This window comes from Halichoeres trimaculatus, unplaced genomic scaffold, assembly GCF_033239565.1.
Source record: "Halichoeres trimaculatus isolate MK-OKI-2021-1 unplaced genomic scaffold, fHalTri1.1 fHalTri1_scaffold_1, whole genome shotgun sequence".
Taxonomy (NCBI): domain Eukaryota; kingdom Metazoa; phylum Chordata; class Actinopteri; order Labriformes; family Labridae; genus Halichoeres; species Halichoeres trimaculatus.
In genome coordinates, this window is record NW_027437179.1 from 3,800,594 (window position 1) to 3,819,915 (window position 19,322).

The 19,322-nt window shown below is 40.0% G+C and overlaps 1 protein-coding gene across 1 annotated transcript in view; it reads right to left on the minus strand.

Moving 5' to 3' along the window:
- Positions 1–1,129: 1,129 nt before the first annotated feature.
- The window catches only part of LOC141806342 (uncharacterized), a 56,486-nt gene continuing 38,293 nt past the window's right edge, over positions 1,130–19,322 (minus strand). Inside the window, exon 14 of the mRNA XM_074691839.1 lies at positions 1,130–1,213. Within this exon, the coding sequence (XP_074547940.1) occupies positions 1,130–1,213 (84 nt within the window). The remainder of the gene's footprint in view (positions 1,214–19,322) is intronic.

Below are 19,322 nucleotides of genomic sequence, written 5' to 3' on the forward strand. Positions count from 1 at the left end.
GCGCACATGTGCGCACATGTCAACAAAGCCTCAGAGGCAGATTTCCAGAGTGTCAGGCACATTTTAATGCAATAAACAATCACAGCAATCACTATTTAATGTAACTGTCTGAACCAGGATATACATTTATATCTATATTAACTGTCCCGTCACATCTGATGTCGGATTAAAGCTGTTTGTCATAATGGAAAGTTAACCTGACGGCAGCTGGAAGTTTGATGCACATCTTACAATTAAACAATAAACAGCCTTAACATCTGATACTGAGTATATATCTGGTTCTCTCATTTCATTAAACTCAAAGAAAAGAGTGAGAGAAAAGACGAAGAAAAAAGAGACAAAATTGATGTGTGTCACTCAGGATTTACCTGTGATTTCCCATATTTCTCTGTTTTAGTCTTTATTTTTAGCATGATCTAAAAATCTCTCCCTCTCTTTGAAGCATGTTCTTCAGGTGAAGCATCATCTGATACGTCGGAGTCTGGACTTGGTTCCTCCTCAGCTGGAGCTCTTTCATCTGAGCCGTCTGCAGCAGCTTCAGCTCCATCATAAACAATTACATGAACTGTTTCTACAGTCAGCTCGTCTTCTGACTCCTTCCTCATGAAGTTCCTCACTTCCTCCAAAGAGTCAACAATGTAGTCACTGACAATCCGCTTCTCCAGGTGGACCATGGAGACAAAGGGGTGCTTCAGAGCCTGTTAAGGGCTGATCCTCACCTGGGGGTCCATGTTCAGGAGACACATGAGGAAGCTCACAGAGGCTCTGGGATCTGGGGATGCACTCCGCCATCTCTGGTATGACCACCATCAGGTCCTGCATAGACTTCACAATCCTAGGGTACAGCAGAGGCCTGAAACCAGAGTCCTGGTGGCACTCAACTGGTGTTTTCAGCTACCATTTGGGACTGTCAAACTACTGGTCGTCTTTGAAGTACTCTTTGGTAAAGATCCCAGCACTGAGGAGGTGATTGGAGGGCTGTCCACGACCTCCATGATGTTCTTCATCACCTCCTATCTACAGCTGCTCCTGGACAAGAGGTGTACAGTCCACCTTTGTCCACCATGAACTACAAGAGACTCTGCTCCAGCATTTCAAAGGCTGAAAGACAAGATTAGACGTTTGTGTCTTAGAAGAAATCCTGATCGTCCCTGGAGTAACCGCAGTTTTTTCCCCCGTTCCTCTTCTCTGCAAGTGTGGCTGCAAGGAATTGCTTCTCACACAGTTTCACAGTGATCTCAGTGTGATGCACCATATAAATGCCTGTATTTTTGTACTTAACGCTGGGAGTCCCTGTTGATCTGCCATTTAATCTGCACATGTCTCCGGCTGGCAGTTAGAAATTTTCAGGAGAGCCCAACCCCTGAAAGGGACCGCATGAGGGAGTGAGGCTGCTAAAATGATGTCATTTGTCAGCATGTGTGGACCTCACTGACACGTCAAGCATAAACCAAGCTTAAAGGGGCTGTGAGGAGTCTGAAATTGTCTTCTATTTAGATATATTTCTGATCATAATCCAGTTTAAAATGAGATCATCAGCGACAATATAAGTTATTTTGAAATGCTACTTTAAAGCTTCCTGATTGGGTCGAGCAGGACTGGATTAATTTACAGCACATCAGAGTCTCGATGACAACACCACACCAGGTGGAAAAGTTTAGTAGAGAGAAAAGAGATGTGTGAGATGAGTGTTTTTCTCGGCTGAAAATAGATAGAGCACGAGCTAAAGGCTAAAACATGAGCTAAAGACTAAAAGGGCCTAGCTGTTTGTGCTAATGTTGATTCCAACCCACAGTCAGCAGTTATTCTGCAGTGGTCTGTTCAAACTTGAGAGTCTATCAATAAAATGAAGAGTGAGGTTACGTTAGCTCTGATTGGTAGATGACTGGCAGGACATAACCAGGATTCACTAGTGTTACACATTACAGACATGTCTCACAGCACCGGGCTGTCAGCAGTAGTCTGTATGTTCTGCTACTTAACTACTGTGCCGAAAGACGGTTTGCTTGATGTCACGTTAGCCTACAAGTACGTCGTAGCACCGGGCTGCTAGTAGCGCTACATACAGCCGGCTCCTGATGTACGTAAAAACTTATGTTTGCTTGGTGTCATGTTTCAAACAACAAAGCTACATAACTGTACTGATAAATACCTTACCTAAATATACCTAAAATACCTTGTAGTGCTGTCAGGCGATTAAAAAAGTTAATCTAATTAATTACAGGATTTGTAATTAATTAATCTAATTAATTGCATTTTAATCTCATATCTGCTTAAGGTCCCAAAATAAATAATTTGAATTCCAGGACATTAAAAGACATTAAAAAGACATAGCTTCTGTCACACTTTTACTCGATGTTGACTCGATTTTCACTGCAATATGAACTTCTATACTTCTATGAGGTCAGGAGAACCAGGGCTAAAGGCTAAAAACTGTGAGGAACTATGTACAAAACACTTAATTCAAGTCTTGGATTAAAGAAAAGTGAAGTATTTTCAGTTTTACATGCTCTGAACACACAAACTGTTGCTCAATGGTGCAGAGAAGCCCCAAGCTGAAACATGACACCAGGAAGATGGAAGGAAATTTTCAAATAATTATTTAGATTTAAATACATGATATATATCGATCATTCAGGGCTTGTTTAATGCAGTAAAGAGTGTACAATTACCTGTTTTTTACAGAATTGAGCTAGAGCAAACGGTTGATTTTCTGCAGATTTTCAAAAAGGACGTGTGAATAAACGCAATGTGGACGTCAGTCACAAACACTCTCGCTTCCCTCCCTCTGGTTTAAAGCTGACGTCACGTGTGATACATTCAGGGACTGTAGTTTTTATTTATTCATTTATTTTTTGTTTGTTTTTTTAACTTCAGTTAGGATAAAAAATGCTTTGTAGGTTTCCAACCTCATGATATCCTTTATGTTACTTACTTTCTAATTTTAGTGTCAATGTGTTGTCTTAAATATTTAGCTTTAAGAATCAGTCACGCGATAACGTTAGCATTATAGCATTTTGTTTTCACAGCTGAATTTTTTTTAAAAGAAGGAAACAGTGATTTACTGACTTTCATAACTTTTCTGTCAGGTAATTGACCTCTTCTTAACTTTCATTTTGTGTTCTGTTTGCAAATTGTGACACCTACTGGCCACCGTTCAGAAGAGTGTTGACACTCTTCAGTGTATTGGACAGTTATATAAAAGCACACTAAATGGCTGGGAGCTCATATTAGAAGCCAAAAAAGAATCATTCATTGATCAGAAATTAATGAACTAAAACTAGGTTGTTTGTCAATACTGCCCTTTCGTTAAAAAAAAATTGTACCCTGTTTTATGTCATTTTAATCTGCTGTTTAAATATGCTCACAAACCAGCAGCAGACTAGTTACTGTCTGGCAGTGTCCGTTTCCATGCAGACCCTTATTCTACTGTTTTAGTATCTGCTCCTGTTGAGAAAAATGCACAGTATTGGTCACAAGAGGGCATGTCACCCTATAAAACAAGAGACTTGCTAATGACTTTTTCAGGAACTAATTTTCTGCTTTGTGGCACAGCCCATAAAACAAGGTTATTCTCCTCCATCAGGGGATGAATAGAGATTTCACTGTCGTCTCTCTTTATTGTCTCACAACAACATTAACACGCTGCTTCTGCCACAAACTCAAGAGAGTCCCTGATGATTTCACAACTTGTAACCAGGTTGTCTTTTTTTCCTCGTCCATTAACAGCAGGGTTAAGAGCACTGATCCATGCTGACAACAATCTCATCTGTGTAAAACGTGCATGTTGAACAAGTGTCCTACCATTTCAACCTTCAAGTCTTGCATATTCGCCATGTCGTCCTTTTTTTATTATCAGGAGTACAGTGGCAGAAATCGATATGACAGTAATGCTGAAATTAGCTTTAAAACGCTGAGAGCTCACGATTATACAAGCCTCCCCTTGCTGTGTAATTCCTCCCTCTGCTAGCACTTCTGTAACTCTGATCCAAACCCCAGGGGCCTGATACGTGATGACTGGGTGAACAGGACTATAATAACACATGTTGGAGGATGGGTGTTTGTTAAACACAGAGCTTCACAAATCATTCATCTCTGTTCATAAGCATGTATGAGTATCTGGGCGTGTGTGTGTAGACCACTTGATTAACAAGACATTTCTGACAAGGCATCATAAAAAAGACAAAAAGGCGGCCGTCTCCTTCTAATTTTCCAAAACACTATTTAGGGAAGCTGACCTTAGAGGCGTCTACAGCTTTCAGTCAAACTATAACCTTACTGATGAATGACTGCAGCACGATGACTTAATTATGACTGCACAGGAAATACTGTCCATCCCTCGTAATGAACCCAATGGCCATCGATAAAAAGGCCTGATAAACGCAGACTTCCTGCGCATGGATGGATAAATGCAGCCTGAGTAATGAGAGCCCGGCTGCTGAGGATGACAGCTCTGCTCTATATCAAATGCTGCTCTGTGGTTCTGGGGTGGCAGCTGGAGTGGATGATGTGATGGAGGCTTGGAAACCTCAGTGTGAGCTCTTTCTAAAATCCCTGCTGGCTTTCAAATGCAATGATTATTATTTTTAGAGTAGGAAACGGATCTCTGTGGGGAGTTTAGTGTTTCTTTACAGCCAGCCTCTACCTGCACACCTCGCTAAAGCACTTTCCCATGTAAAACAGCTGCATTAGCACTGGGCCTGTCAACACTACTATGTTGATTGTGACACCATATCAGAAATGAACATCCTTCTTTTATTATCTCGTTGTTTTGTCCCTTTTGGTATGCCAGTGCAGTGTTTCCTCTAGCTCGGGGGTCTGCCACCTTTACTTTCATAGGAGCCATTTTGCCTGAGTATAGCTGGATTGAAGTCGTTCCAGCGCCCCAAAAAACTACTTTATTGTCACAATAATGACAGTTAGGTGTAAAAAAAACTCTATACAGAGAGTATCTAAACTAGAAGGTTTTTGAATTAATGCAACTGTGCATGTGATGTCTTGGTTTTTTATTGTTGGAAAATTTGAAAAACATTTTTTTTTTTAACAAAGTTAGAAATTTTTTAAAAATTAGCATACATGAAGTTTTAGTGAATTGTGATTTTTTTTTTTTAAAAAGCAAAATTTTGAAATTATGAAAATTGGAAAAAAAAAATATCAATTTGCACTAACTTTTAAAAAAATGAAATTATGGAAACTTTAAAAAATGATAAAAGTTCAAAATTTTGCAAAGTTTTAGAAAAAGATTGAAATGTAAAAATTGTAAAAATGTTTGAAATTAAAAAAATGCAAAAATGAAATAATTGTTAGATTTTAAAAAATATATTTAGTTATTATTATTATTTTTTTTTTTAAAGACTACTTGGATTTGATAACATATATTGATTGTTTCGCTTAATTTACCATTTTTTGTTGTTTGCTAATGTCTTCCCACATATCAATCGTATATATTAAGCTGGCATTTTGGTGGTTAAATGAATCCATCCACACAGATTTCAAATCTGTTTTTTCTTCCAGATTTGTCTTTTTGTACATTCAGTTATCTCACCAAGACTGTAAAACTTAAAGTGATACTCCAGGATGGAACAAGTTGGGTCCTATCACAAGGTTTAGGGCAGAAATTACCCCTACAGCAGTGTTTTTGTGCAGCAGAAGCCCAGAGCGCTCGCACCAACAATTAATCACATTTTAATCTCATATCTGCTTAAGGTCCCAAAATAAAGAATTTGAATTCCAGGACATTAAAATTACATTAAAAGACATTAAAAAAAATAAAATAAAAATAAGGTGGGAATATATATAACACATTTTTAGGTACCCTGAGGCATAAGGAACAAATGAAAAAAGTGTTATGGTTCTATCTTTACAAAATCTACACAGTCCTGCACCCAAGGTAAGCTGATTTGATTTTTAGGACGTTTTTTGCTTCTGTTCACATTTTTACTCGATGTGGACTCAATTTTCACTGCAATATGAACTTCTATACTTCTATGAGGTCAGGAGAACCAGGGCTAAAGGCTAAAACTGTGAGGAACTATGTACAAACACTTTTTTCAAGTCTTAGATCAAAGAAAAGTGAAGTATTCTCAGTTTAACATGCTCTGAACACACAAACCGTTGCTCATTGGTGCAGAGCAGCCCCAAGCTGAAACATGACACCAGGAAGATGGAAGGAAATCTTCAAAGAATTCTTTAGATTTAAATACAAGACCTTTTTCGATCATTCAGGGCTTGTTTGATGCAGTAGAGAGTGTTTAATTACCTGTTTTTTACAGAATTGAACTAGATCAAATGGTTGATTTTCTGTAGATTTTCAAAAAGGACGTGTGAATAAACGAGATGTGGATGGCAGTCGCCTTAAAGGATAAGTTTGGTATATACAGCTTTTACATTGTTTATAGAATGAAGTAGAACAAAATACTCACCCAGGAGGCTTTCCTGATCCAAGCAGTGCTTCGGGAGATATTTACATCCAAAATCGTGCAGCGGATGTCCGTATGATGGGATCCATTGGAGCATAGACAGCGCCGCTCCTTAAAACGGCATTAATCGTCCAAAAACTCGTGTTTTTCACCAATATTCCATCATGGTCGAGATAGTCCTCTGCTGCAGTCTGTGTCACTCCAGACAGCGCTGTGTGGCTGTACTGACCTCTGAACTGACGAAGACTTTGTTTACGTTTGCCCCTCAAAGAAAGGAGTCAGTGCTCCAGAGAGTACTGCGCAGTTTTAGGAGCGGCGCTGTCTATGCCCCGATGGATCCCATTATACGGACGTCCGCTGCATGATTTTGGATCTAAATATCTCCCGAAACACTGCTTGGATGAGATAAGGCTTTTGGGTGAGTATTTTGTTCTACTTCATTCTATAAACAATGTAAAAGCTGCATGAACCGAACTTATCCTTTAACAGCGCTCTCTCTTCCCCCCGGTTCAAAGCATGTTGCTAGATATGATACATTCAAGGACCGTCGGAAATTTGAAAATCTGACGAGAACACCACTTTTTTCATGTAGGACAAACCGTTTGTAAATGCTAGACATTTGAAAATAAGTGCGTCTTTGAACGCCTCGTGGGTTTGGGATCCAGATTAATCTGCGTTAATTTTTATGACGCGTTAATTTGCGGTGTAATTAATTAATCTAATTAACGCGTTAAAATGACAGCCCTAGTCAAAATACTAACAGGCAAGATAGAAGAACAGGTATGTTCTTGCAAATCTTTTAAAACTGTATGTAAATCATGACTTTAACCACTTCAAGACACTAGATGGCCTATTTCAACCTCACATGACGTGCAAATTTGACCTATTTCTATTTATTTATGTCCAGAGATATCCAGATCCAGTGACCAATGTCATTTTTTTACCTATAAACATAATAAACTATTGTTGACACAGAAAACCTGTAAAACTGCTTTGTTTACAGAGAAAATTCACAGGAAGGATTGATAAGGGAATCAATGAAGGACCAGTTCAATAAGCAGAATCGATAAAGGAATTGGTATCCATAAAATCTTGTCAATACCCAACCCTAAAAGAGTGTAAATCATCACATTTCAGTTCAAAAAGATCAGGAAGAAATGAAGAGAAACCAGGATAAACAACAACTAAAAGGAGAGTAAACATGGGTGTAGAGTTTCCAAGCTGGGAGTCATCAATGAAAAAGTTGGTACTGAAGGACGACGATGCTGAAGTTTGCTGTTTTCTGCTCCACAGGTAACGGTTGCAACATACTCTTGGAAAATGTTTCTATAGCAACGTTTATTGGTCGAAAACGTCATTTTTTTTATTGTTCATGGTACAGTCCAGTGGCAGCTGCTGGTCAGTCAAGGAGAGGAAGCTCTTTTTGTTTTCCAGCCTACATCATAAATTTGTTTATTTATTTAAACATAAATCCTACCCTCCGTGCCAGTTTGCTAGCAGCTGGAGCTGCTACGTGAGACTACGACAGGCTGTAAGTGTGAGTGACAGGGGGAGAAGCTCCACAACAGTAGCTGTAGCTGCTTATTGGTGAATAGAGAGAGAATCTTTAAACACAACGCTCATCGTTTTTAAGGAAAGATAAACTCGCTGGGGGTCCAAAAACAACTAACTGTAAAACTGAGAAGATGCTCTGGTGGGGGGTTATACTTCAAGATCGCTGACTGGCTCATTTCACTGTCAATCAAAAAGGGATTTGGCCTCAGACAGATCATCCAATCATCATGCAGAAGCCCAGCGTCCAGGCCAGCCCACAGCCTCATAGACCCCCAGAGACGCTGAGTGTCAGAGGGCAGGACAAAGCCCAGCGTTTATCCAATTACTGTTTAGTTTCCACAGTGGAACAACCCACTCTACGCTTCCCTGCTGAAGTCAGAAGACGCTCAGCGTCTGACTTTAAGCGCTGAGACGCTGCGGGGATGAATGAGAAGGAGGTGGAGCCAGTTACCTGTGATAGGTAACCAATTCTGAACAAAAGATGAAGGAATTCTAGCAAATATTTTGCCAATGAAATGTACACACAGCAGAACATATCAACACTTTTTTGGGGACATTTTAGGGGAAGCTGAGCTTCCCTTGCAGTCTTGGAGCAATCGCCACTGGTACAGTCTAACAAGCGTCTGTCCTCGTTTCTCTGTCTGAGAGTTTTCTTTTCTCTCTGACAGTCAGAGGTGGATTGGTGCTTCATTGTTGAAGGCTAGCTCTGCCTAACACAACATGACCTATCATGGAGCTTTCTGCCTGTTGTTTTCCAGCTATGATACACGTCCTGCAGCATCAATGCCCATCGACATAATGATCGGAATAAATGACGCCATCTTCAGGATCCTGTTTGATCTGCAAAGGCTGAGAGTCACTGAGTGATGGGATGTTTTAGGAACAGATGGGCTCATTCTAAAATCGGAATCATCACTAAAATTCAAATGTCTACACACTGCTCCTTTCAGCTGCTTACGATTATGTTCATTCCACCTAGAGATGGGACATTTGGCTCTAATCAGAGAGCTGGTTCTTTTGGCTTGACTCTCAAAAAGGACTCGGCCTTTCCACTCCCAAATGGCTCCTAGCTTAGTATTATTTATATCCTTACATTTAGCCAAACCTGGCAAATGTGAATGATTTTTATTTTAGTAAATCCTTTTGCATTCAGTGAATTTTTTTTTTTTTTTTTTGCATTCAGTGTTTTTATGAGGAGCCTCATTTTGTGCATTCTTTCTGTTCCAAAAGCAGCCATTCTTACTTTGGTTGAGTATTTTTATCAAATTATTTTTGTACAAAATCAGTTGAAAAAAATGCTGCACACAAAACTGAACCAAAACCGGAGATAGGAAACTTGATTCTTTTTTACTGAATCAAGTTTAAATTAGTCACTCACCAAAGTGAATCGGGTTTTTGAGTCATTTGAGTCACTCGAGTCAGTTACCCAGAAAGTAATTTTGCATCATATATCTCTAATACCTGGCTTGTAAACAAATAATAGTACTGTAGGTGGCAGCAGTGCTGTTTCAATGAGAGATCAGCATAGACAGGAGAATAAAATGCAAGATGACAGCGATATGGCGAGACATTGCAAGTTGGAAAAGTTTGCGAACTCAAGTGTCTGCGCCAGCAGGAGGTGAGTGCGATTACGTGCTGTGAGTCGAGCTGTGCAACGTATTAAGCTATTGAGTGATTCGTAACTCACGGGGAGGAAGGGGGTGCGTGAGTGACCTGTGTGTGCTTTGAGTCATTCTGTGAGTGAGTTAGTGCGACCCGTATGTGCTAAGAGTCGAGCCATGCTATGTACGTTTGAGCTGGCGAGTGACTCGGATGTGCTTTGAGTCATACTGTGAAAGAGTTAGTGATCCATATGTTTCCGTGGGTGAGTTAATGACCTGTATACACTGTGAGTTGAGCCATTCTACGTACCAGCCATTCTCCTGTGATGTGAGTGAGGGGCTACCGTGAACTTTGTACTGAGTCAGTAAATGAGTCATTTGGGGCAAAGAATCATGATTCTCAAGTGACTAAAGTGACTATCAGGTATTGAACGATTCATTCATGATTCGCACAACACTAACCAGAACCAAACTCAGTATTCAAACCGTATGAATCAGTACGTTTACTGCAGCTTAAGAATTTGGACTATTAGCTTAGTCAGACCGTGAAAGGACTGAGCTTAAATAACACATGTAGATACTGTGATTCCTATTGGTTGGGATGTCTCAGTACACCTCAGCGCTCAGCCAGAGAAGGAAGTAGATGATCATGATAGATACACAAACCAAAACACAGGTAAGAAGTGCTTTACACCTTTAAAATGTGGTGTAAAACTTTGTTTCCCATGTGAAAGAATTACATGGATAGTATTTTTGATCAACTGATATTCTGTTATGAGAAATCAAAGGAGCAACACTCCTTATTAATAAACTCATCAAAGAGTACAAATAGTTTTCTTGGATGAATATTTTTGTAAGGTCAGTTAAAGTGTTGAAAACTGAATTATTTAAACCACATCAAAGCAGGTTCACACTGTATGAAGCTATTAGAACAGAAAATAACATCTACTTTGTTGTAAGGGAAAAATGTACTTACTGTAGAGAAAAGAATCCATCTCTCTTTTCATGGTTCAAAGGCTTCACTGTCCCCTGAGAAAGGAACGGTCTCATGAAGGTTAGCAAAGCTATCCCTGACTGGAAATCGGTGGAAATGTGGGATTTCTACTGAGATCCTTCTCCTAACGGCTTTTAGCTACATGGAGACTGTCATAAAGGAAAGCGGGGGATATGATATAGGGCCAATAAGTCAGATGAAAGCCCATGAAGCCATCACATCATGGCGGGCGGTTTTTGAAGCTAACTGACCAAGCGGAACATCAGTGGGTTTCATTAAGCTGCAGCATGTGGGAAAATATCCGTTTCCGTTTTATCCGCCCAGAAGATCATCTCTCTGATTTCACATTCATCCACAGTTCAGCGAGAAACCTCCTCCATACATTCTAACTAATTACCATCGCGCTCTGCTATGGATTGATTTTTTAAAGGAGTGGATCTCCCTAAATCCCTCTCTCTGTAATTCAGGACTAGGTTGGGATAATGGAAAACGGTGGATCAGAGGTTGAATTAATTGCAGACCTGAGCATGTAAATTGAGTAGTGGGAGTAAAAGAAAGTCTTTCATGGGAACAAACACGACAGTCAACATGTCTGCAGTGGTACTCGTAATGCTCTCTCTCAGGATGCCAAGTTTCCCAGTTTCTCCTAATGTAAACTAACGTAAACTTTGACTGGAGGAAAGTTTTTACTTTTTATGTAGTTCCTCATCAGTTTTGCAGACTTTCCAGTCTTGATGATCTTCTGCCCCTCCCCTGTCCTACTGTTGTATCATCTTCACCATTTCATCATCATCACCCCCATCATGACCCTCCTCCCCTCCCTGTATATCAGTGTACGTTTCAGTTTGTCTTAAGTCTTTGTTAAATGTACACCTGGCTTGGACCTCAGCACTGTTTCTCACTCAGCCTAATTAGTCTGCTGTTGGACTGACATCTGCGTTACAATCCTGATTCCCATGAAGATTCCGATCCTTCTGCTGTGTTCTGAGTCAGCATCTGAGTCTTTTGTCTGTTGGCACCAGTCTGATAATAATCTTCTCAGTCTTTGAAAGCCTGAACTCTTACAAGATGTGTTGTGGTGCTATGTGGTGCCGGAAACCCAGGGAGTCATAAATATATTTATTACAGGCACAGTAAACGAGGGGAGCAAAATACACATCCCTTTAGGAATAAATTATGGCACACTGAGACATCTTCCCTGCAAACTTGGACCTCTGAAATAAGCAAGGAACTGCCAAATGGGGTTTGGGTGTTTTAATTACTTGTGCTGTGCGTGTGCGTGTGTGTGTGTGTGTGTGTGTGTGTGTGTGTGTGTGTGTGTGTGTGTGTGTGTAGGTGTGTTTGTTTGTGTGTCCTCTGTGCAAAACATTTAGGGACTGGTTTTAGGCTGAAAACCTGCTAAAATTGGGGAAGTTCATCTAATTAGGTGAAGCATAGCTGTCTGCATTTTAGGGAACTGCCACTGCACAAAAAGTAACAAGAATGAAAAAGTGATTGTGTGTCTCAACTGAGGGAAATAGCTCTGACATGTGCAAACACAGGATCAGGGCCATGCTATGAATATTAGGAGAAAATAAAAATTTTAAAAATGAAGAAAAACCTTTTTCAAGGAGTGCAGTCATATTAGCCTGAGAAAAAAAAATCATAGCTGTATTGGATTAAATACACTGTAAAAAGTCCTTCATGTGCCTTGTTGTTGGGACCTAATTTTGTTAACTGGATTCCTTTTAATAAATTAAGTTTCCTTTTTTTGCTGTTTCTATTTAAGTTTTACATAAATAAAAAAATAGTACTTTATACCTCAGACTCAATTGTTTGGTCATTTAAGCTTTCATCTAATATGACAAAAACGATTCAGCAGAACTTCACTATAGCTGTGTCCCAATTCAGGGGCTGCAGCCTACGGAGGCTGTAGCCTTCGGAGGACCCAGCCTTTATAGCCTGCGTAGACCGCAAAGGCCGAACTCAATTGAGACGGTCTGGTCTACGAAGCATTTCCTGTTTGTCACCCTCGACGTCACACAGCACCCCCCTCACCTGTCAGGCTTACATTACTTTTAAACACACGAAAACCAAAACCTCACATTTAAACAGGATGATTTCTACTATCTTTTTATTACTTTGCGTTGTTATTATTATTATCATTATCATTATCATCATTTTTATTATGATTATCCCTATTGATAGAGTATAGATCTACCATTTACATGAGAGTAAGGCAAAAACGTACATTTTCAACATTTCAAGTGCTGGGGTGATGATAAATAAATAAGTATAAAATAAAAGCTGCTGAAATGATTTAATGTCTTTTGTGAATTCCCTGTAAAAAATACATAAATAAATAAAAAAAAACTCCAAGTAAGTTTTTTTCCCAAGAGAATTTACATTTATGGACATATTTTTATATAATAATGAGAATATTCATAAAGAACTGTTTTTCCACAGTATATTAATTGAAAAGAGCCCAAACAACACATTTTCTTACACAGAGAAACAAAATATTCTTTCACGTTTTAGAAACACAATCACATAGTTGTTGCCAGAAATCCTTCATATCTGGATAAAACAGGACTCCTTTTGGAGTTCGGCCGTGTCCATCATATTCGGCATTCATACGCAATGAATCTTGGGATATGTGAGGCTATGAAGGATTCACCGAACCCGTCCTTCGCGGCCCCCGAAACGGAGGACGGATTCGTCGGCCGCATTTGGAGGAGCCTCCGTATTGGGACAGCCTCCGACGCACCGCTGTGACGTAATCGGTCTTCAAATCTAGCCTCCGTAGGCTGCAGCCCCTGAATTGGGACACAGCTTATGAATTACTTTCACAAAACTCAGTTTTACGGCATGTCTGCGAAGTAATTGTCAGAGCCCTCCTCCTGATGCAGCAACGGACTCGTCTGGGCATGTTGATCCATTTCTCCGTCGAGTTCATCTCTTTGAGAGACAACTTTGGAAGTTCACGTCCTAAGACAACGCATGTAAGTACCAATTCACGTTATTTTGATATATCTTGTTGTACAAATGTGAAAAAGGAGCGCTTCTTCTTGTCCCGTTAGGTTAAAAACTTAGCCAGACATGAGGTCTTATCAAGCTAGCTCGATTCTCTAGCAGCTCCTGAGCACAGCAACTTTCCTAAAGATAAATGCTTATAGTGAGTTTTTAATTACAAATGGAGATGAAACCGGCTGCTTACCTTACTGGTCCAAGATTATAGATAAAACAAGCACAATGAGGTCGGCTTCATGCCTCATGTGAACATTGAAAAATTAAATATAAGCTTACTGACGATGTTTGAGATAATTGTGTAAGTGGAACTATGCCTTTTGCAGTTTTTTTTCTGCCACATTTATATGATTCTGGTACCTAGCACTTGACTGAAACTCTTGTCCATGCTGGTGCAATTTGAAAATTACATTTGACGCTGACAACAGTTGTGTGGTTTCCCTGTATGCAGGCTGCAGCTCTGAATTAGTCCTGTTGTGGTTCATGTGAGCTTAGAGCTGTTCAGCACAAAGGGAGGAGCAGTTGGTCAGCGCATCAAGAACTTGCTGATGGTGCTGATACAGGTGAGGTAACACTGGCGTGTAACATTACATAAACATGTTTATAGTCACTAGTGGCCCCATAATACAGTATCACAATGATCTTGTGATATTATTTCTTTGAATTAAATTTGAATAATGTTGAAAAAATACAAAATTTTTCAAAATACTGAGTATTAGAATTTCAATATATCATATTTTGTGCTATTTTAGCCACATTTTACATCATCAAAAGGAAAGCTTTAAAAAGTTGTAACTTATAAGAAAAGACTCAGTAAATCCCCACAATAATAAACTCTTGTTTTACTTTATTCAGTGGTTTTATATCTGAACTCAAACTTTGTCAATTTCCATGTAAATTTTACAGTTTACATGGAACATTAATTTTATGAAATTACTTCAAGTTTTTCCAGAATCATTTTATTCAAAAGAGTTTTCCTTTAATTTGAGCATAGAAGGGCGTTTTTTATAATGAAAGCACAAAAGGTTGTCTTTATGTCAGAACCACTAAACTGAATTGATGGCAGATCAGATTTCTGTTACATAACAAAACAAACACCTGAAAGATCACATTTGTGTTTTGTCTTACAGGGGGCAACAGAGGCAAGGGTCCATAAGGACATGAAAATGGAGAGCATGAAGATTTACAAATGCCAGGACCCTGATGCAGCCGGCATTGTTATTGAGGGAGTCCCAGTCCTGACTGGCCTCGACAATCTGCCCAGGGCATGCTGCCTACTCTTGGGAGTGACGTATGCATTGAACCTTCAATACCCTCCAAAACTCAGCAGAACCTTTGAGGTATCTCAAAGACTTTTGATGTGACTTGATGCGCTCAAAGCCGTCTCGCACACACACACACACACACACACACACACACACACACACACACACACACACACACACACATTCTGGTTTAACTAACAATGTTGGCCCTCGTTCTGTACCATCAATGACACATCATCAGATGTGGTGTACACAGCTTTTTCGTTGCTGATAAACTTTGTCAATCATTGCTAGATTTTTTAGCAAAAGCCAGCTGCAAGCTCTGGGAGCATGTTAAAAAGTCCTTGAAGTGAAAGCCTACAATCATTGGAAAATTGTTGTGCCATTGTTTATGTGAGGCATGATTAATAAATGAATGAATAGAATAGAATAGAATAGAATAGAAAATACTTTATTTATCCCCGAGGGGAAATTCAGGAGTCACCGCAGCATTTAAGAAAACAAAAGTAAGAAAGAGTATAGAAAGTGCAAAAAAATCCATAAGAAATTAGATGACGACATCCCGTCCACCACTCGTCCACCACTCTCCAGCCCAGCCAGTCTCCACCTCCACAGGGTCCAGGACTGAGCCTCCCCAGCAGTCTGTTCAGTCTCTGTCTCCTGGATCCTGTCTGCTCACAGCAGGCGAAGCTCCTCCAATGTGGGGCCGGCGTCCGATGTCAGCTCCGTCAGCCCAGCCGTGAACAGCACGATGCAGCTGGGCTAGCAAAGCTAGCTCGTCCATCCCACCGGAGACAGATCCCACGTTCCCAACAACGATGGATGGAAGAACAGGTCCACGTTGTCACCTCCCAGCTCACATCCGAGAACCAGCACGACGTCCTCACCTCCTCCTCCTCAGCTCGAGGGAAATCATCAAGCCCTACACTAGTTAGCACTGATATGCTACAGGCTGCTAACAGCTAATTTCGCATGTAAACAATGCAGCCATGGTTACATGTAGGATCTCCAGACAAACACAGGACAAAAGTAGTAAAAAAATACCGCCGAAGCCACAAAAAGTTTGGTGTCCCTGACCGACAATGAACCATACAAAGTGATGATCCACTCCAAATACAAAGATTACGAAAAAGAGACGAAAAAATTACAAGAAACGGACAAAGACGAGAGAGCTGCTGCAACAGGCAGCTACTTGGGTAGCGCCTAGCAACGGAAAAAAAAAAAGAAGAGAAAATGAGACCTCTTCTTGTTTTATTTGTTCATATTTGTTGAAGGTAACTCATTATTTTAAGCAGATTAACTTTAAAATAATATCAAAAAATTCCCAGACTAATAAATTAAGTATGTTTTAAGTGATTTTTTAAAGTAATAGATTAAATGCTACTTATCTTAATTAAGTCTAATGTAACTTAATTTCTTGCCTCTTTTTACATTAATACAAACTAATTTCTTATCTGATTTTTGTAGAATTTACTTAAGGTATAATTGGTAGTTTGATTTAGATACACTTTTTGTTATGCTGGTTAAAATGATCTATATGTACCGATGGCAAGAAATACATGATGTGTTCTTAAAGTAGTAGTATCTACAGCAGGAGTAAAACAGGGAAAACACCAACCAATCGTCTTCCAGGGACACCTTGTTTGTAACCCAATCAAATCCCGTCGCCGTTCTGCCCGCCTCCTGCGCGTACATTTCACTGGCGTGCACATGATTCAGTGCGCGTAGCCGAGCTGAGAAGGAAGGAGCAGCGCTGCAGAATGGCGGAGAAGCTACATATAACTCGATTGCCCGTTGCCGCTCCTCCAGCTAAACAGAGCAAGAAAAGAAAAACGGGGGCTTTCTTTTCTTGCTCTGTTCCCCTGCCTCTAATTACTGTCCCTCTCGCTCCACCTCGGGCATGTCCCCTCTGACCTGATGGGGTACTTGGCTCTGGGCTGTAGTTCGGATCAGAGTCTAATAAACTCTCACCACAGGGGCTCTGACACGCAAAAAAAAAAAAAAAAACTGTGATATTTGGTAAGTCCTAGAGAAAATGTACGTGTACTAGTCAAACTAAAGTACAGAACTTGAGGAAATGCTTTTAGTTGCGTTAAATTACCATGCAGATTAGCACTGTCTCATGCCTTGATTCTGGAAAGAGACAGTGGACCCAGGGAAGGCCAGTCTAGCTCTGAGGAAGATGAGTTACAAGGACATGGAGGGCCCCATTGACTGGGTTTGCCTTGGGCCCCCAAATGACTAAATGCACCCCTGGTTGTCATGAAGGGGAAAGACTGGAAGCATCCTTCAAATTTAATCTTTATTAAAAGTTTGATAAATGAATCTTTTAGCTAGCACCATTTCCTCATGAGAGTCAGGATTTTAGAGATTATAGAAGAATCAGAGTCTGTTAATAGGGAGCGCAGCTTAACAGGCAGCCTGCTCCCACTTCCGCAGCTGCATTTTGTCCCAAGGTATTCACAACTTTACAGGATGAGTCATGGTTCTTACTTGAGTAAAAGCAGCTGGCTGTTATTTTGACATCCTCTTTGTCTTCAGTTGTTAATTCCAAGCAATCAAAAAATAAACAAATGAAGAAACATTTTTTGCAGCAAGAAAAACCTTTTTGAAAGCCTGGTAAAAAAACAAAAAAAAAAACAAAAACAGTAGTCAGAGTATTTATAAATATATACAGCCAACAATTTTTTTTGTTGAATGTCACAACCTCTAGATATAAGACAAGATGAGTCATACCTCACCTTTAGCTTCACCTCCACCTGTGGTGTGCCACCCTATTTATAAAACTGGAGCTGCATGAGGCAGTGTCACTTTAAATGCTTCCTTTGTGAAAGTGTACCTTTTTATTTTTAATCAGACAATATCCATTCTCAAGAAATGCACTGGTGCATTTGTGAATCACTTCTTGTGCTTCAAAGCTACTTTTCAGACTCCATCCACTGAATATAGTTTCTATGATGTCATATATGATGTTCCATGTTGGGGTCTGGGGAAATGTTGATCAAACAATTGTGGTTTGTTCTGTCAAACTAAAAAACTATCTTTTATTTGTTCATTGTTTTATATAAAGGTCATTTTTAAAAGTTCACTAATTCATTATTCATCAGATCTTTCATTTTGAAATTCTGTCAAACAGTTTTAACCAACATTAAAAAGAAAAAAAAAAAAAGTCTTTTTAGTTTTGGGACTTCCGATGTGAAAAGGCTTTCTGATTTTGCCCTGAATCGTGCAACTTTTGGATTTCCATCTTCAAATACTTCTCAAAAGCATATTCCAGAAACATTTAACCCAACTACAACCTGGCCATCTGTGGATGCTCTGCAGAGACTTTCAAGTTACATGTTTAACAATTTACTCTGTATTCAGGGACAGTGGTTGCTAAAAAACTACCATGGATATCTTCTTCACCAGCCTGCTTCTTGCACTGGTCTTAACACATGTAATGTTACCAAGATGGAAAAAAAATGCACTAGCACTTACCCAATACACAGAATAAATCAGGAAGAGTACAGAGACCCTCTTTTGCACTCTGTGACATCAAAGGGGACTTATCATGCTTGTTTCTCCTTTTCACTATGCCAGACTAGGATGCCTGTAAAGCATTTCTGCCCTCAGTACAAGTCATTTAGTTCCTTCATTGCCCCACAATAGCGTTCTCAATATCCTCAGTTTATTATATTCATTCTGATGATTTCGTTGAAACACTCTGTTTCGAGAATGACCTCCAGTAACCTCGCAATGTCACAGCCCTTTGTGCTCTGATTGGTCAGTTCTATCAGACGGGCGGAGGGGGTAGAGCCAGGGGGCGGTTTTTGCAGCATGGCAGTATTTACAAAATCGCCATATTGGATGGGTCAGACCGAGCGAGTTTGCTGTTTGCCAAAACTTCACCGTAAGGCATTGATAGCACTAATAAAATGGCAGAGTGTAGGATACGTCCTTTTGTATTGGACCCCGAGTCAGACCCGGACGGTTCTGCAGCTCAGGAGGAAGAAAGTCCACCTGGACAGAGATCATCTCAGGACGCTTCAGTGTGGTGAGTCAAACTGGTACTGTAACATGTATAGTTTATACGTGGAAATATAGGCAGACTTCACCAATAAACTATTTCTATAACAGGGCTCCATCCTGCTCCCTCACTTTTCTCTGTCTGTTTTATCCATCATGCTGAAAGTGTAGTCTAAAGATTGCCTCTACCGTCAGTTTGTCACTATGTTATTACCGCAGCATTATTGTGGTCCAGGTTCACAGTGCATGTCAGAACAAGCATGCAAATATCACAGTCTCACAAGTATTATGACGTCTGCTAAAACTACAGTGTTTTAACTGCTAATTCACCATGTAAAGCCGAGCTGCTCAGCAGAGCAGAGTCCCTGCATCCAGCACTCAGTCAGTCGGCTCTTGGTGGGTGTATCCCTCGGTGGCGGTTGTGTGACTAACTGACATCACAGAGGAGGAGCTGCTTTATCAGATTACTCCAATA